The sequence below is a fragment of the Polypterus senegalus genome, chromosome 15, assembly GCF_016835505.1.
Source record: "Polypterus senegalus isolate Bchr_013 chromosome 15, ASM1683550v1, whole genome shotgun sequence".
In the NCBI taxonomy this organism is placed as follows: domain Eukaryota; kingdom Metazoa; phylum Chordata; class Cladistia; order Polypteriformes; family Polypteridae; genus Polypterus; species Polypterus senegalus.
Window position 1 is genome coordinate 43,114,962 of NC_053168.1, and position 27,712 is coordinate 43,142,673.

General features: G+C 34.4%; 1 protein-coding gene across 2 annotated transcripts in view; it reads right to left on the reverse strand.

Moving 5' to 3' along the window:
* kcnh8 (potassium voltage-gated channel, subfamily H (eag-related), member 8) overlaps window positions 1-27,712 on the reverse strand; it is a 262,905-nt gene that overhangs the window by 105,847 nt on the left and 129,346 nt on the right. For both annotated transcript variants that reach the window (XM_039737375.1, XM_039737374.1), the window contains exons 5-6: window positions 21,441-21,675; window positions 9,809-9,966 (exon numbers count right to left, since the gene is read on the reverse strand). In XM_039737375.1, the coding sequence (XP_039593309.1) occupies window positions 9,809-9,966; window positions 21,441-21,675 (393 nt within the window). The remainder of the gene's footprint in view (window positions 1-9,808; window positions 9,967-21,440; window positions 21,676-27,712) is intronic.

A 27,712-nucleotide genomic window follows, 5' to 3' on the forward strand; every position in this document is an offset into this window, starting at 1 on the left:
GAGGGGGGTTTGAGTGCTGCTTTTGTTCCATTTATTTTATGTTTCGCACAATGTATTGAAATCGCAAAGATGTATTCAAGACATCAACAAGTCTATTCATTAGTAAGTGAAAATTAGTATAGCAATTCTGTTATATTTAAATTCAGTTCAATTGAACGTTGCAATCAAGCTCCAGCCTCATTGGGCCATATGTTTTTCGGCGTGCACCAAAATCTTTAAATGCCTTTCAGACAGCCTTGGTGTCACAGTCCCTCCTAGTCAATTAACAGCTGTGTTTGGTGTGCTTCCAGATGGGCTTAAAGTGGAGAAGGACAAACAAACTGTAATCGCCTTTACTACACTATTGGCATGTAGACTTATCTTGCTCAACTGGAAGAATCGTAACTCTCCTCATTTAAGTCAGTGGGTAACTGATGTTTTATACTATTTGAAATTGGAAAAAAATCTAATTCTCACTTAGAGGATCTGTACAAAACTTTTTCAAAATCTGGCAGGATCTAATCAATAACATTTTAGAATAAGCATTTAAATTGAGGAAGCAGATTCTCTCCCCTCCATTTTATTCAATTTATTTTTGATCATTTATTAATTCATCTATTTACATATTTTTACTAGTTTAATGTTTTACTCTGTTGGCCTAGCTCTCTTTCTCATGGGGAGGGTAATTTATTTTGAACTTAGTTTTGTTAAACTTGACTTGATTGCGTGGAATGCTATTTGATTTTAATAAAATGAATAATATTCAAAATAATAATAAATGAATAAATAAATAAATGTTTGCTTTATTGTTTACATTCTTATTATTTCATTTTAAAGTAATTTTTTATGATTTTGTGCATTTTGTTTCTCTCATAGGAACTACCATTTTGTGTGTTTGTTTGCTATGATGCTGCTTGGTTGCTAGGCATGTCAAATGATCAATGAATGAGGGGGGTTAGGTATATCCACAATTCAAATGCTTGTTCCCATCTAAGTGTGTTCTATTTTAATTCACAAGAGTGTTTTCTAGAAGTGATATTATATTTAATTAACAGCATTTCATGAATACATGTGTTTGGGACATTGCTAGAATACAACTTGATGATTTCACATGTGGATTATGCAACATGAGTAATATGAGATTTTTTTCATAGACGTTTTGATATAATTTGCTGTAATATATATTAAAAAAGATTTGGATGGAGTATTTCTTTAGAACATAAGAAATTTGACAAACTAATAGCTAACACGTCTTAATATCTCATCAAGATACTTCATAAAACTTTTCAACATTTCTGCTTCAAATACAAGTCTTATTAGTTTCTTCCAGATTCCTAAAACTCTCTGAGTAAAGAAGTGCTTCCTGGCTTCAGTCTTACATGCACTAATCCGTAATTTCCAGTGGAGTTCTTGAATACATCATTTGCTGTTAAGTTGAAAGAATCTGGCTAGACCTACTTTGTTAATGCCTTTGAGAATCACACAGTCTCCATTGCTTGAGACTAAGCAGATTTAATTCTCCAAGCTTGTTGGAGTAGGACATGTCCTTAAGTCCTGGGATGCACTCAGTTGTTCTCCTTTACACAACTCCAAGTGCTTTTATGTCTTTCTTATACTGTGTTGACCAGAATTGCACAAAATACTCCCAATGCGGCATTACTATTGCATTATATAGTCTGAGCATAACATCCATTGTCGTTTATTCAACCATTATTACAATACACCTAACATTTCATTTGCCTTTTTAAAAGCTTCCGCAAATTGCTTAGATGATGACAATGTTGTGTTAACATAAATCTTAATTGTCAGAGGTTGCTTCCTGTAGGCAGTATCTCTCTTCTTGTATTTATAATTAATTTTCTTAGTGTTTTCCCACTTCTGAAGCTTGTCCGAGTTTTTTTTTAATTGTTTTTGTAACCTTCCGAGTATCTATCATTGCTCCGATTTTAGTACCATCTGCAAATTTCTAGTTTACTAAGTCTTCTGAAAGCTATGCCATTAATCTAAACCTTTTAAGGGCATTGGCATTTTGTAGCATACTGTGAAAAATAAGAGACTGATTTATAAAGGTAAGATTTTAGGGTAAGGTACTCATTTTCATTGTGGCCATATTGGTCCACAATCCTGACTTTGATGAGAACAGCAATGCCCTGATTCCATAAAGTTCATAAGATTTTGAATTTGCTGAAAATATTGACTAATTGATACCATACTAAACTTTTTGAATGGTAAACTTCCATCCATCCATTTTCCTAATTATACACCAATGTGTATATTCAACATCATCATTTTTAGTGCCTTGGCTGAAACAAATGTTAAGTAATACAAAATTTTCAGTACATAGTATTGAAGCACAGCACAGACTTATAAAGGTATTTTTAGTACAACATTAATTTAAAATCAAACATCCTTTTAGTCTTCTAATTTTTATATTGCATGCACTGGCACTACTTAGGAAAGGAAACACTGTCATTTGTACTGGCCTTATTTGCTTATTTGTGTTAGTAACTGGTGATGTTAATATTCATGCTGTCAAATACACTTAAGGGGTTAAGGGTTCTGATCCTTCTTCACTTCTTGACAGTGGATTTGCAGAATTTAATCCTGTCTATCCAACACATATCTTTCATTATTTAATTTCTCATTATATGAAGCTTTGATAAAATAATGCAGATAATGGGATCATTTTAGATATCTTATGATATTATTGCTGATGTTAATCACATTAATAGGCATCTTATTGAATAATGCAGTGTCCTAAATGCCCCAGCTCATGTACTACTTCACATTCTCTTTGCTTGCTAATGCAGTGTCTATGCTGAGAAGGCAGTGCTAAGCTTATCATTTTTTGATTGATGTTGTTAATTACACTGGCCCTTTAGAAATTCTACCACCATCACATGCTGTAGCTATTTTAGGTGCACACATTAGCTTGAATATCAAACATAAAATGAGTACAGACATAAGAGCCATTCAATCAAGGTCCAGAGACTTTAGAGTTATAATTTATTTAATTACAACAAACCACAAAATGCTAAACAGGTTTTAAAAATGACATATTCGTTTGTATTCTATAGTGTATAAGACATAACTACTTAGCATTATTCCATTGTCAATAATGACATTTGTTTTTATACAAGCTTTTACTTTGAAGACTATAGCAAATGGTATGCAAACAAGCCTATACCTACATTGTATTTCTTAATCCATTTTTAATCGTCATTCAGTTTTTGGTACTTGTTTATCCTGGCCAGTATAACAGGTAGGGGGCTTATTTTGTCAGAAAGTTTAGTCTTGGATGAGGTTTCATTCCATAGTGTGATCTATAGAAATACTAATGCACTACTTTTGAAATAACCTGCATCAGAGTATGTTTGAATGATACTCTGCTTATTTAGAATGTTTCCTGAATAAAAAGGCACAGTTTAAATATATGCCCACTTGCAAATGTCAACCTGCCAACTGTTTGGTGTTTCTTATCTTAGGTTTAATCATAAGTCAGGACTTGGGGGAATAGTTTCATCCTAGTCATCTATTTGTAATTCTTGATATGTATCATAATACTTTCATTAATAGGAATGTTAAATAATGTTTTATGACTTACAAAGACATAATGGAGTAAAGAAACTCTAGTGTTTTGTGATTCACAGTGATTGGCTTACTAGAGTGTCTTACAATGTCAGTGTCAAACCAACATAGCAGTGTGCACTAGATCAGTAACCAAAACTTTACTGAACATTAATTATTAGATTTTTTTTTATAGTAAGAAAGGAAATAAATTGATGCATGTTTATACAAGCATGATAGTCTAGGAGAAGAAAAGTCTGACAAACTATTGAATTACATGTGACATATGTTCAGATAACAGGTTATATTTAAACCTTATTGGATACTGTATATTAAAAACCTGTAAGGGTGATAAAGAATAATATACCATTACTCTGATAGAATTACATGTATAAATGATCTAAGCTTGAAAGCAGAATGTTTACCATTTATAAAAAGTATGACATTAGCTATCGCCACACCCAATCTTTAGATAATAACTTTCTTCAAACAGAAGATGTTGCTGGGGATAATGGGAGTAGATATGTTTAAGGGCTTAATAAATATGTGGCAATACTAAAAAAAAAATGCCTTTTCAAAAAAATTAAGGTTAGAGCAGGTATATGCTCTATAGTCTATGCATTTATAGTATAACATTGCTAAGAATGAGTTATTGTGTATAGAATCACTGAAAGAAAATTGGTGTAACTGTGCTTAATTATACAAAGCTGACAAGCCTGCACTACATATCATCGAAACTGACTGATTTTCTATAATAGTTCATTGATTTCTGGTTGCTTTGTTTGATGCTCAAACAAAATATAATTTGAATTTACGCTATATTAGAATATACTTTGAATATAATTTGAATTTACGCTATATTAGAATATACTTTTTCTAGGCACTGCTTGATCAGTGGTTCTGGATACTTAAACTGGCACAGCTTTCAGGTGCTTAAGGGCACATGCAGATGTCTGCAAAAAGCTGTTAATTCCTTTATTTCGTCTTTAAAAGGCAGCTAAAAACTGTACTTGTCCGTAAAGAATGTGAAACTTGCTGTTTTTTTTCATTGTATTCTTTTCATTATTTGTCTGAAATTATAGGAATAGAACATTAGAACAATCTAGACGAGAACAGGCCATTCAGCCCAACAAAGCTCGCCAGTCCTATCCACTTGCTTCCTCCAAGAAAACATCAAGTCGAGTTTTGAAAGTCCCCAACGTCTTACTGTCTACCACACTACTTGGTAGCTTATTCCAAGTGTCTATCGTTCTTTGTGTAAAGAAAAACTTCCTAATGTTTGTGCGAAATTTACCCTTAACAAGTTTCTAACTGTGTCCCCGTGTTCTTGATGAGCTCATTTTAAAATACAAGTCTCGATCCACTGTACTAATTCCCTTCATAATTTTAAACACTTCAATCATGTCACCTCTTAATCTTCTTTTGCTTAAACTGTAAAGGCTCAGCTCTTTTAATCTTTCCTCATAATTCAACCCCTGTAGACCTGGAATCAGCCTAGTCGCTCTTCTCTGGACCTTTTCTAGTGCTGCTATGTCCTTTTTGTAGCCTGGAGACCAAAACTGCACACAGTACTCAAGATGAGGCCTCACCAGTGCATTATAAAGGTTGAGCATAACCTCCTTGGACTTGTACTCCACAGATCGTGCTATATAACCTAACATTCTGTTAGCCTTCTTAATGGCTTCTGAACACTGTTGGGAAGTTGATAGCTTGGAGTCCACTATGACTCCTAAATCCTTCTCATAAGGTGTACTCTCGATTTTCCGACCACCCATTGTGTATTCAAACCTAATATTTTTACTTCCTATGTGTAATACTTTACATTTACTGACATTAAATTTCATCTGCCACAAATCTGCCCAAGCCTGTATGCTATCCAAGTCCTTCTGTAATGATATAACGGATTCCAAATTATCTGCTAATCCACCTATCTTGGTATCATCTGCAAACTTAACCAGCTTGTTACTTATATTCCTATCTAAATCATTTATATATATTAAAAATAGCAGCGGCCCTAGCACTGACCCCTGTGGAACACCACTCTTAACATCGGCCAGTTCTGATGAGGGTCCTGCCCCATCACCCTCTGCTTCCTGTGTCTGAGCCAATTCTGCACCCATCTAAAAACATCACCCTGAACTCCCACTTCTTTTAACTTGATGCCCAACCTCTCATGTGGCACCTTATCAAATGCTTTCTGAAAGTCCAGATAAATAATATCATAAGCTCCACTTTGATCGTATCCTTTTGTTGCCTCCTCATAGAATTCCAACATGTTAGTAAAACACGACCTCCCTCTTCTGAACCCATGCTGACTGTTCAGAATAACTCCTGTCCTTGCCATGTGTTGCTCAATCTTATCCTTAATAATTCCTTCCATTAATTTTCCTGTGATGCTTGTTAAGCTTACTGGCCTATAGTTGCTTGGATCTGCCCTGTCACCCTTTTTATATAATGGGATGATATTTGCCATTTTCCAGTCCTTTGGAATCTCTCCAGTGCACAGTGACTTCCTAAAAATATGTGTCAAGGGTTTATATATGTACTCACTAGCCTCCTTAAGAACACGAGGATAAATATTATCTGGGCCTGGTGATTTGTTTGATTTCATCTTATTTAATCTGAGCAGCACTTCTCCCTCTACAATTTCCAAATCCCTCAGTACCTCCTTAGTAGTTGTTTACCTCTGGCAGGTTATCCACTTGCTCACTTGTAAACACCTCAGAAAAATGTAAGTTTAGGGCATCTGCTATTTCATTGTCTGTATCTTTTAATTCCCTTTACTATTCCTGATGAACTTGACCTCCTCCTTAACTGTTCTTTTACTACTAAAATACTGAAAGAATCTCTTGGGGTCTTCTTTGCCTTATCTGCTATATTCCTCTCCAACTGTCTTTTAGCCTCTCTGATATCCTTCTTAATGGTTGCCCTCATTTTCTCATACGCTACGGTTCTCTTTGCAGTCATTAGTCTTATATGCCTTATACAGCAGTTTTTCCTTTGCAACTTCTTTTTAAATCTTTATTAATCCATCGTGGAGTTTTTTAGTTTCCTATTACTTCCAAATTTAGGTATGTATCTGTCCTGCATTACATGTAAAACATTTTTAAACCTGTTCCACTGCTCCTCGACTGTCTCCACATTTAAAAGCTTATCCCAGTCTATCCTACTTAGACTTTGTGCATCTGCTCAAAATTAGCCCTACTAAAGTTCAACTTAACAATTTTTTAGTCTTTGCATCTGTACTCTTACAAAATACTGAGAATTGTATTACATTATGGTCACTTGACCCTAGTGGTTCAATCACCTCTACACCCTCAATTCTATCCTGATTATTACAGAATACTAAATCCAGACAGGCTTCACCCCGTGTTGGTGCTTTAACATGCTGTGTTAAAAACAGTCATTGATTACTTCTAAAAACTCCTGCTCTTGTGCTCCTCCATCTGCAAGGTTATCCCAGTTAATATTTGGATAATTAAAGTCCCCATGACTATAATATCCCCCTGTAAACTTGCCTTTTGATATTACTAAAAGATGTGTGTTGAAATTACTGTCTGAATTGGGTGGTCTATAACACACTCCTAAAATAAGACCTTTTTCCCTAATATTTTCCAGGCGAAGCCACATTTCCTCACTAAGATGGGGCTCATCATCAAACTGAAGATGATTTACATTTAAACCCTGTTTGGCATAAACAGCAACCCCACCTCCTTTTCTGTTCTGTCTATCCTTCCTAAAAAATGTGTATCCCTCTATGTTACACTCATCCCCATCTTTGTTATTTAGCCAGGTTTCCGTTATTGCTATAATATCATAATTATGCTCTGCTACATACATATCCAACTCACTTACCTTATTTTTGATAGTTCTAGCATTAAGGCAAGCTATTTTTAATGTGTTAATCCTTCTACCTTTACGTGTTTGCTTAAAATTTACATTACTATGCAGATTTATACACTTTAATGATTGTTTGCCACATCATAAGGAAAAACTGAATTGTTAGTTAATACTCAAGAACCTAATTATAAGAATAGATAAATGATCTTTCTCAATAGCCATTTATATTATTTTGATTGCATATAAATTGTATTCTCTAGTTAATTCTGACTGCCTGATAATGGATTTAAGTTTACACAAACAGAAAGCGACATATAGTTTATGTTTTTTAATGGCAAAATCAACAACAATGCCACTGCCAACTATTTCTTCTCTCTCCACATAAAGTCATACTTTTAATGTGGTTTGCATGAGTTTCCACAAAAACATCCTCATCTAGATGAAGCAAAAATATCCATCTTAATAAAAGGATAAATATTTGTGAGTCTGCCTGGTTGCTATGTCTTTGTCATTCCAAACATGGCAAATCACAAACATTTTTAGTAATAAAATGTAATCCATTTGTCATTCCAACAGATGGTGCATAACAAACATTAACACTGCTCTTACAAATCCCACACCAAATGGCCTACCACAGAGACACTGAGGTTAATGCTGAGGTCTATGTTGATTACTTAGATTTACTCCTTTTCCGAGATTGTAGTAAAAAGGTTTCTTTCCTACTGCTCCCTCGGATAACTGATGGGTAGATTCTTTGAAATATGTTTTAATACAGTTGAAATATTGTCTGAGTCTTCATCAAGACCAACCAGTATAAACTCTGGGCTTGATATTAGTGTGAGATGTGGGAAAACTCTGTGTTTCTCCTCTGTTTGCCTAGCTGGCTGTCTGATTGTCTATTAAAGGTACTACACCTGCCTTTAATTTTTCACCTTTTCTCAATTAGCGACGTGCCACTACACATTCCTCTAGATTTAAAGGGCTTAATAAAAATTATGGCAATATTTTAGCTACATTCTATTGAAATCAGTGTTGCTGTCATTATTGAAAATTTTTATATGAAAAGTCCTGAAAGAATGTAAAAAATAATGACAATGAGAGGAACATGTTAATAGATTTGTATTGGAAGCATAACTGTTTCCCTGTAACTCATTTTCAAATTAAGTAGATATTACAGTAACAGGAGAGTTCATACATGTCATTCATCATGTGCCCAAGTTTTTCCTAATAACCAAATTCATCCACATTCACAGAAGAATATAAAACACCTAGGTAGGTTAATGGTTATTTTATTTATGCATGTAATGCCTGTTCTTATGTCAGCTTATTCATATCTGCATATTGACTAAGGTGTGAGCTGTCAGTTGAGTTTTACAAGGTGTCATTCCATGCTGGAGTTCAGTAGTTTGGAGTTCTCTTATGTGTTATCTGGATGGCATTACACTTGAGAACTATGAAGTGTGAGAAGTACTTGGTTAATAGCAGACGCAGTCGAAATTTGTAAATGAAGGAGCAGCAATTAAAAGCCAGGGAAAGAAGATGGACTTTCAATCTATTTTGAACATCAAAAACACATAGAGAAAATGTAACTCATATCATGTGTTTAAAATTTAATGAAAAAAATATTCACTTTGTTGAAGATATAAATCAGGAAGAGCATTTTCTAAGAGTTACATATCAAAACTTTGAAAGATTGAAAAGGTCAGGGTCAAAAGACTATGTGGTGCATGCATTATACATAATTTATATAATAGTATTTATAGTATACCAGTAAGGGTGCACTGCACAATAACGTGCAGTGAATACACTTGACTTGAAAATTCATAGTTTTCATACTCTCTCTGTACGTTTATCATTCGTTTGCTCAAAGGTTGATGCACTTCCTGAGCGGCTCTTCTTTTCTCCACCCTAGAGGCCCGCTTATACTTTTCTTTCGTGTTAAAAGTGATTAAGTCAGTTTTTGTGTTGCAATTACTTAATGCGTTTTCCTTAATTTTTCACTTAAGATGGCACTTAAGTCTTTAATCTGCTTCAAAAATGATCTAAGACATAAAGAGTTAAGGGAAGTGATGGCAAAGGTGGTAGGGATGAGAACGGCGCCCGTATGCATGCGCCGCACGGCTGGCTGCTGCCAAGAGTTGATTCTACAATTAGGTTAGAATATAGAACAAATTGCCATATTTTTTGATGCTTTAGTTACATTTTTTTAATAATCATTACCATATTTTTGTGTGCCATTTTCTCCAGAACATCATACTTCACTGATTTTTCACATAATTATCTAACTAGCTATAATTATTTTAAATTTGAAATAGTACAGGACACAGTGCAGACAGATAAAAAGATTTTAAAAACATTGTTAATTACAAAGATCTGATGTGTAAAGCAATTAAAATATTATGATAAAAATACTAGTACTTACCACAGTTACATTAAATGCATACAGGAGATCAAACGGCAATGCAGCAATAAGATCAATGATGAACCATGTTGTAACATAGTGGATGCAGATTAATCTTGCTTCAAATATGACCTGGCCAGACTTGCTGACATATGTTGTTCGGAAATTAAAAATTATATCTATTAAACAAAATAAAATAAGGAATTTAATGTTGAAAAATGAGGGAGAAAAACATATATGCACATTTGAGCATGCACAGTAGTAATGGTATAAGCATACTTTGTTTTTAATTCTCATAAAATAATGAACTGTTTACTGAAACAAGCTATACTAGGTAGGAAAATCAGCCCTTAGCAACTAGATACCTTCTTGTTGCAACATACTTTAGATTTTTTTAAGTGGGTTAGGATATGATGTACTGTAGATAGATTGAGTGTGGGTGATCGTATTAGAGTGTTCTGCCACATTTATAGTTTTTGAGTTGGTAGAATTATCTAAAGGACCAAGAGACAAATAAAAATATATATCTAGGAATAAAAGCAAAATCAATCACAATAGCCTAAATACCAAATGCCAATACACAAATCAAAAATCAAAGTCACAACCGTGAAAAAGCCTTGAATCTCAAAGCCTGGATAACACAAGTAACTCGCTGACATTTTAGGTGCTGACTAGGCCCATGGCATTGTGCACCACTACTTTCTGTCATCATGTTATATATTAAGAAGTCATTTCTAGATGTTTAACTTTCTTTCACTTTATAGTTAGTTTTTGTTTTATAGGAACATAAATTTAAAGTTGAATATAAATTTATCAAAAACGTTAAAAACATTAAATATGTCCAATAGATATGCATGTTGACTGTGACATGGCTGAACTTATTCAACCAGAACATATACTTAGAAAATATCAGTAGGAAAATAATAATCTGGAATTTCCTAAAAATTCAGTCTACCGAAACCTAGCCCTATCTTGCATATTTGCCACGTATCTCGTGTATTGGCGTACTTCAGAGACTATTCCTACTTAGCAATCTGTAAAAGCATTAATGTAACAGATAGAGAAAAGTGGAGACCTGTAGCATTTTAATTAGCACATTAAAGTAAGAATGTCATTAGACTCTGTACATGTGACAATAACAAGTCTAAGATCTATGATAATATACAGTAGCTGAGCCCCCAGGAATGTCCTGTCTAACCACGCCGGTTCAATTGCTTCTTGCTGTATAACACCTTCACATCACTGCTGTCTAATTTTTTAGGTATTCCTTTTCATGGTCCAGAACGTGAATTGCTTCATTGTCCCTGTATGATGATTTGCACAGGCTTGGAAAGGTTAGTTATGAAATAAGTGTTGCACACAAAAATCACTTAATTTGTCTAATTCAGGATCAAGAGTCTATACAAATGTAATAAATAATAAACAATGCAACATTCACAATAACAAGGACTCTGATTTTCACAAGGATCTGTATTTTTCATCACAACATCAGGCACAAAGCAGGAACAACTCTGTCAACAAACATGTAAACTGCCTTACAGATGTACTTTGTATATTGTCTAGAACTTATGTAACATCATAAAGTAAAACCATTCTTAAATATTACAAATGCAAAATGCATTTCATTCATTATTAAGAAAAACTAGTCTGAATTAATCTATCTTGGTAATGGGTGGATGGACCAGAATATCTGTAAATAAATATCTGTAGGAAAATAAAAAATAATCTGAAATAAATGTCTGGCAATTTTGTCAAGTTGGTATGTGATATGACAACTTACAATTTATGCACTTTGATATCAAAATATGATCACTACTGGCTTTTGCTTAAATGTATATATACATTCAAGGTAACACTCAGCTCCTCATGGCAGCATTTAAACTTTTAGTTGGCTGGAATTTGAATAAAAATACATATATGTGTTTTTGAATCATCTTTATAACATTATCAACCACAACTTGAGGGTGCTGTGTGAGGTAGCTGAGGGTGCTGAAGCATCATTAACACCACCCTTCCACACACTGATGAGTCACATACTGCTGATTGACTGAATAATGTGTGATGTTTCTATAAAGTATATTATGTAAAATATTTGTCTACAAATATAGTATGCTATACTGTGTATATTGCAACAATATTTTAACACAGTTAAGCTGTCAACATAACTCTCTTTTTAAGAGCAACAGTAAGAACTTTCTGCAAAAATACACTTTCAAGTTTGGGAAAATGGATGGACGAGCAGGTGGCTACATGGAAATTTCATTGTTAATGTCAGCACTGGAGAATAGCACAACACAGTTTTCACAGACCTGGTTAATTCAGTTCAGAGTTACATAGGAGTCTAGTGAGGCAGAGGTCACAAGGCAGGAATCAGCCATCATAATGAAATCTCATAATGAGAACATCAAAACCCTTCAAGTGAATACATGGTCATGCCAGTGTTATCGTTCTGCTCACTGCTACATTATCAATTAAGCACACTGTACACACAAAAACAAAACTGGCATCAGTGTATGTTAACTTAGCTTTTTAAATATATGTACAGATATTGGAATGAGAGACATCAAACGTGTGAATAAATCAATAGTGACTTTTTCTAGAAAAATGACGAGTGAAGGCAACCAAGTCATAAACCAGGTTTCCATCCAAGGAGTTTTTGCGAAAAAATATTTAGCGCTTCAAATTTTAGCTGATGGAAATGCTAATTATCGATAAAATGTTGTACATGTCGACATATTTTTCCATTTAACTTTAGCGCATAAATTCCATATCGATACTTCAGAAGTCGCAAAAAACTACATTGGAAACACTTTTTGTCGTAAAAAAAGGGCTTTAACGCAAATAAATGTGTCACATGATACATTTTCATCACGTGCAATCAAAACAAGAATAGCGGAGCGGTTCGCATGGTCTGATGAAGAGACTCTTTATTTTTCATGATGAGCCAATGCAGTAGAGGATAGGCTGGGTCTCCTGCTACTAAAAGGGGTACCTGAACTCTCTCCACATCAACTGTAGCCTGGCGGTGTCTCTCAGGATGACCAAATAATACTAAAAACCGCAAAGGTAATTTACTGTGCCAGTCAAAATATTTAATAAACCGTGTGTTTCATTATCTAAACATTTTTTTCTTATTAAATGGCAGATGTTTTAGCATATATGAGAAATTCTCTCATTAATATTAACTTTAGTTTTTTTTTGATTAAACGTCAATATTTTGTATTAATTCAAATTTCAGTTGTAATTAAAAACCTTAAGGGAAGCAGGTTACAGTACTAATTCAGTTGTTATTGCACTGAGAAGGGATGTTGAAAGGTAGACTCACCTGTACAGATCCGATGCTGCAAACACAGCTGCATCATGTGCACTTCCAGGAGTGCCAACGCAAATGTCTCGTTCCATGCACCTGTCATCAACAAGGGCCTGGAGAACAATAGATGGCCACCCTTTGCGATTAATGTAATCGCGGTAGCCTTCCGTCGGGGGAAGAATAGGCACATGCGTGCCATCCAGCGCACCTTAAATCTGTGGCACAAGATGCACCAAGGAATTGCGGTATGCAATTTCATTGGCCTCCGCTACAGTCGGAAGTCTGATATAACGTCGCTTTAATTTTTCTTTAATAGCGGTGCACACAGCATATACACATCAATGGACGGTAGTTTTACTAACCCCGAAAGTTTCTTCAACTACTCTATACTCGGCGATGGTTGCCAGCTTGTAAAGGGCGATGGCAATCCGCTTTTGGGTTGGAACTGGTGGTCGGTGGCAACCTGTGATGGGCGCAACATCAGGACTGATGAATCCACACAACATCTCAAACGTCGGCCGTCTCATTCTAAAATGTTGCAGCCAGAGATTTTCTGTGAAGTGTCTCCCGACCATCTCCTCCCAGAAGGTCTTATTCCGTTGTCAATCCCATACCTGTGGGTGTCGTCGCACTGGGGTACTTTCTTCGAGCTCTAGGGCTATCAGACAAGCAACTGCTTCTTTCTGCTGTCGTCTTCGGATATTATGTACAATTCCAATTATTTGTGAAACTGAAATAACAGTAAGCTGGCAAATTTCAAAAAACTGTCTGAATAATCTCTCAATTTCTTTGTTTCTTTGTTTAGTGGAGGGTAAAAGGTAGATAATTTGCAACATACACAAAATTATGTATGGAAACAGCTCAAGGGCAGATTTTTTTTCACGATACAACAAAACTTATACGACAGTTTGTTTTGGAGGGGATGACGTCATCACGCACACCATTTTATCGATAAAAAGCCAGTTGGATGGAAACAGGCTGAGGACAGCAAATTTCGCACATTTTTTTACGTATATTCTGTTTGTCGATAACAAAACGTCGCAAAAAACTGGATGGAAACTTGGCTATAGTTGCTTGCCTGCCACAATTTACTGAAAGAAAGACATGAATAAGTCAAAAAGGAGGGTAATCATGTCACAGCAAGTTTTAGTACTGTTGCGGGTGTCATATGACATTTGTATGGGTTTGTCTGTATGTGTATTATTTGGTCTGTGTAGTTTAATCTTGTGACATCTTACTAATCAGAGTACTAAAATAGAAGTAAGTGACCAAACTGGACAGTGTTGTCATCTTAATCATTCTGCCAAAAAACTGCAGTATCCAGAAAATTGTTATTCTAATTGTAGATGCTTTTGACAAAAGACTACATTTTTTAATTTAAACTCTTCTTTTTAATTCTACTTCTTGTATACCACTTTAGAACTTAGCACAATAAAATATGGTAGTGAAGCTTGATTTTTCTAAAGAAGTTGCACTTTTTCTTAACAAAAATAGTTCTTTGTTCAATGCACTGCTGCTTTTTTCTATATACAGTACTCAGAAAGTGCTTACTTCTGATTAACAAACACAAAATATGTCAACCTGCCTACTATTATATGAGCAGGTAATTACATTTTATATTAAATGAGGGAACCATTATACCATACAATGTGGCAGAAGGTTTCTTGCAAAACATTGTTACTTTCCTTTAATTATGACAAATAAAAACATTGTGATTATGTACGACTGATGACAGCACAAAATGACTGATTATGGCACTAAAAAAAGACTGATGCTTTTTGTTACATTTTGTTACCATAGCTTAAGAAAAATCTAACTTTAGTGCATGCAATTTTATTGAAGGACATACTTTTGGTTTACAAATCAGCTATGCTTGAACTTCAGTCATTTTACCATTGTGTTTTTTCATATATAAAGAAAATGTTGGTGGAAGAAAAAGAAAAGGAAAGGTACCAGTGAGGAATGAAGTACAAAGAGAACCAGACAGCACTAAAAGATGCAGAAGAGAATCAAATATTCCAGCTTTTAGCTATAGTCAGCCATTATTAATGCAGTTGAGGATGTTTTGTGACTAATGTCCTTTTTGTAACTTCTTAAGGTCAGATTTTTGAAACTCTTGTAACACTCAAATATTTTTATCGCATTATACATGGTGATCCATCTTTAACTACTCTGATAAAAATAACTCTTTAGAAATGTCATCACTGATCTGAGAATTCTGATTAATGCTCTAATTTGTTATAATTATTCAAAGGCAATTCTATCATCTTCTATTGCGTGGAAAATCCTAATACCTGCAAGCCAGGTTTTCAATGCCTGTCTGTGGTTCAGAGGATAAAGATTTTACTTTCTTATGCACACCTTCTTTAACCTTTAATAATTTTATATTGATATTTTTTATATTTTCCTTAACCAAGTAAGCTAAACCAATTGAACATATCGGTATTTTTGTGTAGCCAGTTAGTATATAGTTAGAAAAAATCATAATTATTTTAAAGTTTGTTTAGATTAAACAATGCTTATACTCAGAACAGCTGTGTGATTTAATAAAAGTACAAACCTGTAGCAAAATAAATAAATCAATATGTTTTAAGGAGGCACTTATGCAAGAAGAAACACAGGGCAATTGAAAAAGATAAATTGGCTATCATAATACAATAACTTTTTGAAAGAGAATAAACCTCAAATATCACTTTCTCATTTTTTTCAGCAAATATGTAGAAAATCTGAATTTCATAGTCATGGCATAAGGGATTTTGTTGAGAGCACAATTTTCACTAAACACTTTGCTTACTTTTCTACATAATCTCACTGGAGTACCATGGATCCAAGGAATACAGTATGTGCAGGCAGACATGTTGGAGTGTTTCACACAGCACACGCATGCATATGTATTTCTAATATGGGTTAGCTTTATATCACTTGCACTAAAGTCTACACGGCTACCTTCACATTACCAGGCTGAAGTGGCACACTTCTGATTTTTCACCTTAATTGGACACAAATCTGATATCTGATAGCTATGAATAAAGCAAAAACTAGCCATCTGACTTCTTTTCACCATCTCAACCTAATCATGTACAGATGACGAACTGTCTCATGTTCTCCTGTGCAAAATGCAATGCATACACTAGCTACTAGTGCATACATTTTGTTGGTTTTACTACCATGAGTTGTCTCACAAATATGCTGTTTTTTGTTGTTGGTGACACTGATAACTCATGCACAAACATATCAGTGGGTGCATGTGTTCCATTTCAGAGGACAGATGTTTTCACATTACACTTAAATACAGGCCACTTGTGAACCTTCAAGATATGCAAGTCCGATCTGAGCAAAAAAATGGAATTGAGCAATGATGATTGTGATGTGAATGTAGCCTATTTCTTTGTGGTGAAACCTGCTCTCTGAAATTAACTACATATTGTACTATCTTGGCTAAACGTTATTCATGGTCTTTATGCTTTATTTATGCTTCATTTTTAAATTAATTTTTTCTTATTTGTTTTCAAATGTGCTTATTTAGAGAAGTGTCACATAATAATAAGGTCATTCTTGGCAGCAACCAGCCCCAGACAGAATGCATTGCCAGTCTGTTGGGAGACACAATCACATACCAATCAGCAGTCACGCACACACCCACACACTGGGCCAACTGAGAGAACCTCTCAGGTTAAGGGCATGGAGCAGACAGTAAAGAAAAACTACAAGCCATTACTATTCTTATTAAAATCATTTTTATTAATTAATTCAAACTTCTTCAGTAAAGGTTTGATGTGGGCTAAAATACTTTTAATTAATTTGAACTAGACTTTGTCAGAATGTAATTTGTAACAGTAATGTTCTAAATGAAGTGAGATAACATTAAAGAAGATAATCTACTTGCTGTTTTTGTACAGTATATTTGATATGTGTTGTCTGAAGTTCTCATACATAATTTACATAATTAAGAATGATTCCTCATATTAATCAAGATGACAATTCACATCATTTGCATAAATACACTTTTATGTACAATTTTCCTAAAAATCCATGTGGCACATAAATGAAAAATGAGATCCTTTCAGACTTAAATGACTAAGAAGATATTAATCCAGCAAATTCACTCTGTGATCTAGGAATGGATATTCAAATGAGATTCAGAAACAAACTAATACATATTAGATTAGTGCACAATTTGTATCTGTATGCAAAAAAAAAGCACAGGCTTTTAGTGTATCAATTATGGACGTTAACAGTACAGCAGAACGTTTCCAGTCACATTCATCATTCCATCCATTCTTTTACTACATACCTATATATACATTGAATTGTTAATTTAATTGTTTATTTAATACTGGCAATATGGTAAGAAATAACTTTTTGAGAAGGATGAATGAAACTGAACAAAAATGCATAAGAATTATAGTCTTATAGTTCAAAATAAAGGAAAAGTAGAAATAACTAAAAAATTTTAAATTTAACAAGAGGGTCAAAATATTACATTTTTTTGTTTGATAAAGATTATTATAAAAAAGATGAGAAATAAATAATCTTCTAGATTAATCTTGTAATTTACTTGTTAGACCCAGAGATATAACCAATGTGGAGCAATTGTAGTCATTGTTCATTCTTCTCTTGCAGATATAGCTCTTGAGTTTTTATTATTTAAGTCATTCAAACATGTTACCAAGTTTCCTGCTCCCGTTTCTTTCTCCTATACAAAGATTTATGAAAATTCTTGCTAAAACATTTGTCTTTATTTCATACTTCATTAAAATTCTTTCTTTGCTTTTTGCCAGCCTGGTTAATGCTCTCATTTTTAGTGATTTTTGAGATCTATGTTGACTACACTTCTTTTTTCAGCTCTCTCAATTTGCCTAACTTCTGCTGATCTTTAAGCTACTACCTCCTGAATCAGAACCGAAGTGAAACAACTTCATTGCATAATATGACAATCAGAGAGAAACAATTGCACATGAGCCTATTTATGTAAGGGAAGGGAATTAACACATAATTGAATTAATCTTTTACTGTTTTTTGCTTTCAGTTTGACATTGTGTTTTTTCTTAATTACAAATAATTCTAATTAAATCTTAAAATATACAAATAATGTGAGATATCATTAGGCTAGATTTACATACAATAATTACAGTAGAAAATAAGATCAGGAGATGAAAGGTCTAACAAAAAGAACTGAGCAAACTTCAGAGTCAACATATAAGGTAGAATATCAAAACCTTGAAGTCAAATATTTAAAGATCAAAACAGATATTTAAATATTTGAAGTCAAAGGTCCAAAGCAAAAACTCAAAAAGCCAACCCAGAAAAAACAGGAAGCACCTAAAGAATACAAAAGCTAGAATGTTAGATGCAGAGCACGTAATTGTAATACATCACATCATTTCTGTGTCACATAACCAGCTCCAGACATAGTAACAGGAAGCCATAAGGTCACAGCCATAAAAGGACAAAATGGCGATGCCCATGATAAACACTGGTCCTAAAATGGCTTTTAATTGACACATTCAACATCCTGTCACATTTGATTTTATTCCTAATTTCAGAACTCTGACGATGTTTGCCTATAAGGACAGAAGGCGTAAGACTGAACATTGCAAAACATGATGGTTACAAACAGTAGCAACATCCAGTATTATTGGAGCAAGTGACAGAGTAAGAACATAGCTTGAACAGGCCACTCTTGCTTCTAAAATGCATCATCAATCTCTTCTGAATTTACTACAGAGCCCCTAAAGGGACATGAGCAAAAAAAAATCTTTTTTTTTTATGCACACAAGAACCTTTTTGTGTCCTCACAAGATCTTTTTGCGTGCGCTTGAGAAAGTTTTACGTGCTTACATGATCTTTTTGCAGAAGCGTTCAATAGTGTTTCTGGGATGCATGTGTCCCTTTAGGGGCTCCGTATATTTCCAGTAGACCAGTTCTGCTTCTGTTGATTTAAATGTTTCAGTGTAGCCTATTGGAAAGATGGAATCCATAGATCTATGTTTTAAGCTGGGTCTTTCGCTTAAAGATTTCGTCTGTATGCTTGCAATCGGCATTGGTACATCTATTCTGAATGTCATTTGAAGCGAATTCTGAACTCTGGAGGCTTATTTCATTGAAAGGCAACATTGAAGACATGCACACAAAAAAGATTTCATGTGCAAGAAATAAAATGTATTTATTTATTTATTGCTCGTGTCCCTTTAGGGGCTCTGTAATTTACCTACTGCTTTGCCAAGTTTTTGAATAAAAAAACTCAAACTACTTTTAATTCTTAAAAGCACAAACACAAACAAAAAAAACCTAAAAGTATTAGTAGCAGCAGTATTACATATAACTCTGTAGTCTATTTGCTTTGTCAAAGAAATTAGTTTAGATAGCTACCCTATAAACTACTTCAAATTGCTACCACTAGGAAAAAAATCCATGGCAATATTTCCAGCATTCTACAAAATTTTAAAATGTCAGAATATCTTTTAATGAATGGGGTTGTGTCAGGTTTTCTGTTGTGTTCTCAGCTTGTGCTTTAGTATCAGCCAGAGACAAACTGAAGTATAAAAGCATGTGTGTTACTGCCTTTCTGTATTTTGAATAGTTAACTTAAATAGTAATATAGATAGGACAGAATGTTACCACAGTGGACAGTAGTTATTGCTATGGCTGCTGTTCCATAACTTCAGACTCCTGGGTTCAAATCCAAGGCACTGTCTGCATGAAGTGGGGTTGTTCTCTTTGTGTCTATATGGATTCTCTGTATATTAGATTGCTTAGTGAATCTAAATTGGCACAGTATGAATGGGTGAACGTGTGTGTGTGTGTGTGTGAATCTACTCTGCTGGGCTGGGGCATTATCCAGGGTTGGTTCCTGCTTTGCCTCCAGTGCTGCCAAAATAACTTCCAGCCCCCATGAGAATGAATTGGATTAAGCAGGTTTGAAGATGAATGAACGGATGGAGTAATGTAAGATGCCCTATATTCTGTATATACATCATTAATGCAAAAAAGAAAAAAAAAATCCAGACATGACTTAAAAATATAGAGCATAATTAAAAAAGATACTCCTAATTAATACAAGTTTTGACAGTATCTTTCGTAGTAGAACATTAGATATTTTCTAACAGCTGGTAATAATGCTTTATTAATTAGGAAGACAAGTCTTACATTGTATTTTCTCTGTGAATGGTATTAAGGCATACATTATGGAAGATTCATACTTATTTTTAAATTCATCCTGCATGGTCTGCTTACAGTGGTCCTGTATGTGTTAGTAAATGTTTATTTTTCATCTTTGTTAAACACCAAATACAATAACTCAGATTTGAGATTCTACAGGAAATAATGCACTCATAACATATTAAATATTAACTAGAAAGACTGTAAGTACTTCAGGGATTTCTCATTCAAATACTGTTTGGAATTAAAAATACATTTTCATTCGTTATCTAGCCATTGCTTTTGGCTAAATTAAATATGCTTAAGCCAATAACTCTTACTATATCTCCTCTGTAAATATTTCATTTAATGGCCTTTATTAATATCTGGTTTCCAACATCTGATGGAATTTCTTTTCCTTTTAATAGAATACAGTAGAAAAACTTATACTCAGAACAAATTATAATGCTATATATTATACTGATGTAATTGCAATGCTTATCATCTGCGAAGAGCCCTGCTTACTATAACATAGAACCAGAGTATTTAGAATATTGGTTATTTGTTTCAGTTTTTTGTTTGTTTTATTCATCCATTCATTTATTCATTATCGAATTTACTTAAACCAGTTTAGAGTTGTGCGAAATGGGTATATGCTGGCATCAATGACCACAAGGCAGGAACGAACCCTACAGGAAAAGTAGAATGGGAGCCAGTTTAGAGTTAATTAATTAACCGAACATGCACATCTTTGGAATGTGTGAAGAAACACGAGGGCTACCAGATGAGAAATTCACACAGACATAGGGCAAATATGCAGACTACACAGGGAGTAGTATGGCCACATTTTGAACCCAGGACTCTGGAAGTGTGAGGTTGCAGCACTAACTGCTGCTCCACAGTAGCACTCTTTTCTTTAATAAATGAAAAAAAAATCCCTACATGCACTGCTTAACTGCATATCAATTTAACATTTTCTTTGTTATAGTCGTAAATATATATTTGATATGCATAGATTTTTTTTAAAATATTATATTCATAGACTAGAATGAAAAAACAAGAACAGGGATATTAAAATATCTAACAGTACTAGATTTAACATAGCCGTAACTGCATTAAGTCAAGAACATTGCATAATTAAATAACACAGATTTTCTTGACAGTTTTATTTAAATGGACTACAAAAGAAATAAAAGACCTTACCTATAATAAAAAGGATTTCTACTGCAATGTCACTTACAGTTGTACTTCGTGTTAAATCGTCATCTCCAATAAAGCAGACATTATATGGTACCGTCACAGCAACATAAAACGTTGCAAGTAAAATAAGCCAGTCCCAGCCAGCTTTAAAGGTGCTATAGTGTAATAAAATGAATTTAGACTTTTTTGCATCTGCAACTTTGTACTCTGGGAGGGCAGGTGGGTCTCCAAATACATTCTGTTCAAAAGAAAAGAATAAGAAAAGCCAATAGTTAGAAAAGCTACTAGTTTTTGATGTTCACTAGTACAAACATTACAGCTTCCAACATTTTTACTGAAATCATGGAAATATGCTTGTTTTACTTTAAGTTTATATTGTGCAAGCAGGGTGGACAAAAACCATAGAACAATATATTAATAGAGAACCTACACCCGCTGCACTTGGATCCCAATCTGGGTGGTTTGTCATGTGGTGGGTGCGTCAACGTGCTATAATCAGCGCATGCTCCCAACCTGCTCCTCCTCCTCATCCTACTGTAATAAGGAGCAGGCTGTCCTTTGCCTTCCAGAACAGCTTCTATCAATTTTTGGAACACATCTGTGGTCCTTGAATGAGTATACTAGGATCTTGGATGTTTCTTAAAGATGTGTTTTCCTGTGCGTTTAAACAAATCTGTGTCTTTATGTGTACTATTTCTGTATTTAGTCATTTGTAACATGTATACTTGCATTTTACCTGAGGACTAAGTGAAGAGCACTATACAAAGATAAACTGAATATGTTAAGTTTACCCAACAGCAACCTACATGTAAAATGTCATAAAAATTGGTTCAACCACTTTTACCCAATTAGCAAATAAACAACCAGCCAAATAAACTGTCAAGATGTGATCTGAGGGGTGAAATGAGGTCCGTAGTGTGCAAACCTGAAAAATTACATCAAATAAAGTCAAAATATATAAAATACAAACCTAGGATACTACAATTTTACTTATATAGAATTAAACAAATCAATCTCAGTCTCAATAACATGGCAACATCCTTCTTCTTCTTCCTCTTCATCTCTTTCTACTTCTATGTGGAGTCAATTTGCTTGATCAACCTTCTCCAAACAGCTTTTTTGGAGTAAACAGTAGAATCTGGAAGGATTTATTTATTTATTTATTTATTTTCTTTTATTTACTTTTAAGTAGGGAAGGAGGAAGTAAGGGTGCTGCCTAATTGCTGACTTACTGCCATCACATAGTAGCAGTAGAGAGTGAGCAGTGAGCCATTAGTCCTCAGCCTTTTTTGACAAAGAAAATTAGTTTTTTTTTAAGTGATCTGTCTTAGTGTCATTAGCTTATGGCTTTACCTACAAAAAACTTGACTGAATTATTGCATGGAATTAGTTGCTCCTTTGCCTTCTCAGAGCACCATAGTGGTAAACTCCATAAAAAGTGACTAGGAAGAGGAGTAGAAATGCCACCTTAAGTACAGATGCAATAAACATTCACAAGAGATCAACCTTTATACATTACCCACCAATTAAATTCTGTTTGCAAGCAAATAAAATCATGTAGTCAAAGTGAAATACTTCAACATCTGCTAAAATTGAAATTTGAATGCACCTATTTAAGGTACTGTGGAGGACACCTTCTGCATTAACTGAATTATAGTCTTGGAATTAATTGTTAAGTATTTGTTAGGGTTACTTTGGTTTGGGAAAGAATTTGATTAACTACCATGAGAAGTAAGAGAGGGTCAAGGTTAAATGTTCTTGTTCAGCAGTTATTTTCAGTATTCTTGTTACCTTCAGATATAAAAAGTGATTGCTGATAAGCTCTCAGCTCATTCCCACCTGCATCTTTCCGCTTGTCATTTGCCATAGTGAGATATTCAAATTCATTTTTCCTTTTGCAGCAAGGGGAGATTTCTCCTCTAGAACTTGTTAGACAGAGGAGTGCTGCTTCTCAAGATATGCTGGCATAAAATATGCCTTTCTTTCTTATTTGAATGGCAGTGCTTTATAAGCATATATGAGCAAGTTGCTCATTTCCATTACTAACATTGAGCCCTTTGAGCAATGGCACAGAAGATGGAAAGTACTAAAAACAGAATTTTTAAAATTGATAAGAGTAAAAATTTTAACCATTTGAATGAATGCATTGTGCACTGTAAGCAAGATTAGTAAAAGATGGTTCTTAAAATATAAAATACATAACACATTCCTTTCGTTATTATTGGCTATTTGATCACATAGTGCCACAATCATACCACTCCTCATGTTAGATTGACCCAGACTGCTTCATTCTTTTCACTTATGCAACCTTATTCACTTAAAAATTTGACTTGCACATAATAAATAATGGTGTCTTTGAAACACCCTATTAGCACCTATGCCGCACCATACAGACTATTTACAAATGATGCAGGATATGCTGAAACTGCAAATATACAAAATAGTGAAATTAAAGAGCAAAGTTACAAAAACATCTCACAGATCAGTTGCCTTATGGTAATTAATTTAAATGATTTGTCTATTAGGAAATCTTTCTATCAGTTGCCTTTAGCACTTCATTTTGCTTTAATTACAAATAAAATTTCCATGTAAATTTACAGTACTAGAATAAGGAAGTTTTACCATATGTGTTTAATTACAGCCACCTATTATATTAGTCCTGGATGACATTAAATTTAATTTTGGGTTTTATTCATAGATGAGCTGGAATTGCATTTTACTCAAGGTGAGCTCTTATTATTACTACTTTGTGTCCAGACTATAACTAACACACAGCCATTAAATGAAATAAAACCATATGATATAAATGACTGAATGCCAGTATCCTGTGATTAATCGTGACTCTAATTAACTTAGCCCAAAATTGCATAACACTGTTACTAAAACAAATCAAACTCTGCTCCTTAGGGGCAAGCTGACAGAGATGGGAGTAGATTCATACCTGGTGGCATGGATCGTGGACTATCTTACGGACAGACCTCAGTATGTGCATCTTGGGAACTGCAGGTCTGACATTGTGGTCAGCAGCAAAGGAGCGCCACAGGGGACTGTGCTTTCTCCGGTCCTGTTCAGCCTATATACATCAGACTTCCAATACAACTCGGAGTCCTGCCACGTGCAAAAGTTCGCTGACAACACTGCAATCGTGGGCAGCATTAGGAGTGGGCAGGCGGAGGAGTATAGGAACCTAATCAAGGACTTTGTTAAATGGTGCAACTCAAACCACCTACAACTGAACACCAGCAAAACCAAGGAGCTGGTGGTGTATTTTAGGAGGCCCAGGCCCCTCATGGACCCTGTGATCATCAGAGGTGACTGTGTGCAGAGGGTGCAGACCTATAAATACCTGGGAGTGCAGCTGGATGATAAATTGGACTGGACTGCTAATACTGTATTGATGCTCTGTGCAAGAGAGGACAGAGCCGACTATACTTCCTTAGAAGGCTGGGGAGGCAGCATAAAGAAAAGGGAAGCCTCATGCCTGGACAAACTGGTGAGGAAGGCAGGCTCTATTGTAGGCACGGAGCTGGACAGTTTGACATCTGTGGCAGAGCAACAGGCGCTGAGCAGGTTCCTGTTAATCATGGAGAATCTACTGCATCCACTAAACAGTATCATCTCCAGACAGAGGAGCAGCTTCAGCAACAGACTGCTGTCACTGTCCTGCTCCACGGACAGACTGAGGAGATCGTTCCTTCCCCGACACTATGCGACTCTTCAGTTCCACCCGGGGGGGTAAACGATAACATTATACAAGATTATATACTGTTACACCTGCCTCACACTCACTACCTTCCATTTTTTAACTTGCACTGCATTTTTATCACTCTTTAATTAATATTATTTTTATCAGTATGCTGCTGCTGGAGTATGTGAATTTCCCCTTAGGGATTAATAAAGTTATCTGTCTATGTTATATTTTTTAAACATCATATCTACACTTATACCTTTTAAAATATTAACTGCAATTTTATATAATGATGTAGCTGACATAACTTACATGCAACAAAATATTTCACTGTACAGTATTTTATTTTATAACACTGAAGTGGTCAGCAAAAGAATCAAACTATAGTGCTAAAAATATATCTATTTCTAACCACTGTAAAGCAGACAATAGTCAAAGTGAGATTTGCAGTCTTCTGTGACTTCTTGCCTCACCTCAAATTCATCTATATATAAAAAAGTGAAAACCCACTGAGTGATTCATCACTAGATCTCCTAAACCCCAAGTCCTAGAATTTTGAAATTTGGCATGGAAACTACTCATCCTATATGTGACTGGAAATAAAAATACTGAGACTTAAAAAATGTATGAAAGTGCATATGATGGATGACTACAAGAGTTTTCAGGTCTAGTATTTTAATTAGGAGATGGTAGAACAGAGGAGAAAGAAGGAATAGTAAAGATCCTGGACAATTTATGTACTTTAATAGACAACATAGACATATCAATGGAGTTATATCCTGATATAGAAACCTTACCTTCTAAACCTGTATCTTGGCTAAGGGAACATGGCATACTTCTGCACAAACTTATTTTGAACACAGGAGCATCACTTATGCTTTTGAGAAACTTAAATCCTCCAAAAGTGTGCAGTGGCACAAGACTGCAAATAAAAGCTTTACACAAAAATGTAATTGAAGCATGTATCTTTATTGGTTCTGGTCAGGGAGAAACTGTATTTATACTACGTATTCCTCTTATACCATCTGGCCTTCCTTGTCAATTCAAACACCTGCATTTTCCAATTAAAGTGTGCTTTGAAACAACTATTAATAAAGCACAAGGTCAGTCTCTAAAAGAGGTGGTAGTGGATTTGAGGGATGATTGTTTTTCTCATGGCCAGCTTTATGTGGTGTGCTCCAGAGTGAGTTCACCTTGCTGAAACCTGGGGGTGCTACATCTAACGTTGTATATGGACAAGTATTGTAATTTCTTCCTCAACATATTTGTTTCTAAAGTATAATTTTAATGTACAGCACAGACTTGGTACATAATCAAAAACTGAAATAAAATTGTGTCCTTATTTTTATATCACTTGGTTCACTAAAAGAGATCTTTGCGAGCAAAGCCGCTGATATTAGCTAGTATTTTTTAAATTTTTCTCAAAGTACTTCAATGAAATTGGATCAGCAGATATGTAGTGCATTGGTGGCCATATGCATAATAAATCCATAGTTATTTTTTTCCTCTGAATTTGTCAATCTGTGGTAGGGTGGTTTTATTCTTGAACTGGTTAACGTTTGTATGAAGTTTGCATATTCACTTCATGTTCTTATTTTATAGGTATTTCAGTTTTCTTCTATATTCCAAACTTGTGTACTTCAGGATAATTAAAAACAATAATTATGCCATATTTATGTCGATTACAGATGTTATACTTTATCTTGACATTATGAGTTACATCATAGGAATACATTTTGGACAGAATGCAGGCACATTATGCATATACACACCCTTTATTCACTCACAGGTTAAAACATATGTCCCGTTGTCAAGACAAAATGACAACTTGACTTTAAAAGCAAATTAATAGGGTATTAATCACAGGTCCTTGAAGCTCTGTAGCTTTACCTGATAATATTATAATACATAGCTCTTCACAGTAGTTAGGCTTAAATTGCTGCAGAGGTTAGCTCAATACAAAATGAAAAACTGATTTGTTAACTTATTAAATTGGACAAACTGAAGTTGAAGAAGTTGTTAGACTTTATCATAAGATGTTTCAGGCGTCAAAATCATTAATACATTTTATTTATATCTCTTTACATTATTAAAGAAACTAAATTTTATTTTTTTTTTACCTTTTCAGACTCTTAAGTTAAAAAAATAAAACAGTTTGTCACATTCTAAGCTACAGTATATTTTTTATTTTTATCATAAAAACATAATAAAAATGGCATTTTCAGCAATGCATGTGATAAAGAAATCAATCCAATACTTTCTGTCACAGATAATTTATTTACTTAATATATTTTATACATTAAAGTCAATGTCAGTTTTGAGCCTATTATAAAAAACTATTGAATGTAATTTTAATGTAGTGACATGAAGATGGGTAGTGGCATGTGTGTATTTTTGGTAATTAATAATTACTTTCACTAAAGAATATTTCCTTCAACATAGAGGAATTTAAATGCAAATTATCAATTTCATCAGTTGAGTTTCATCTATTTTGTTGTGTAAGCCACAATACAACTCAATCCTATGGTATAAATGGGATTATACAGCGTGAGTGCCTACCATTAGATCACAAAATTACGGTATTTCT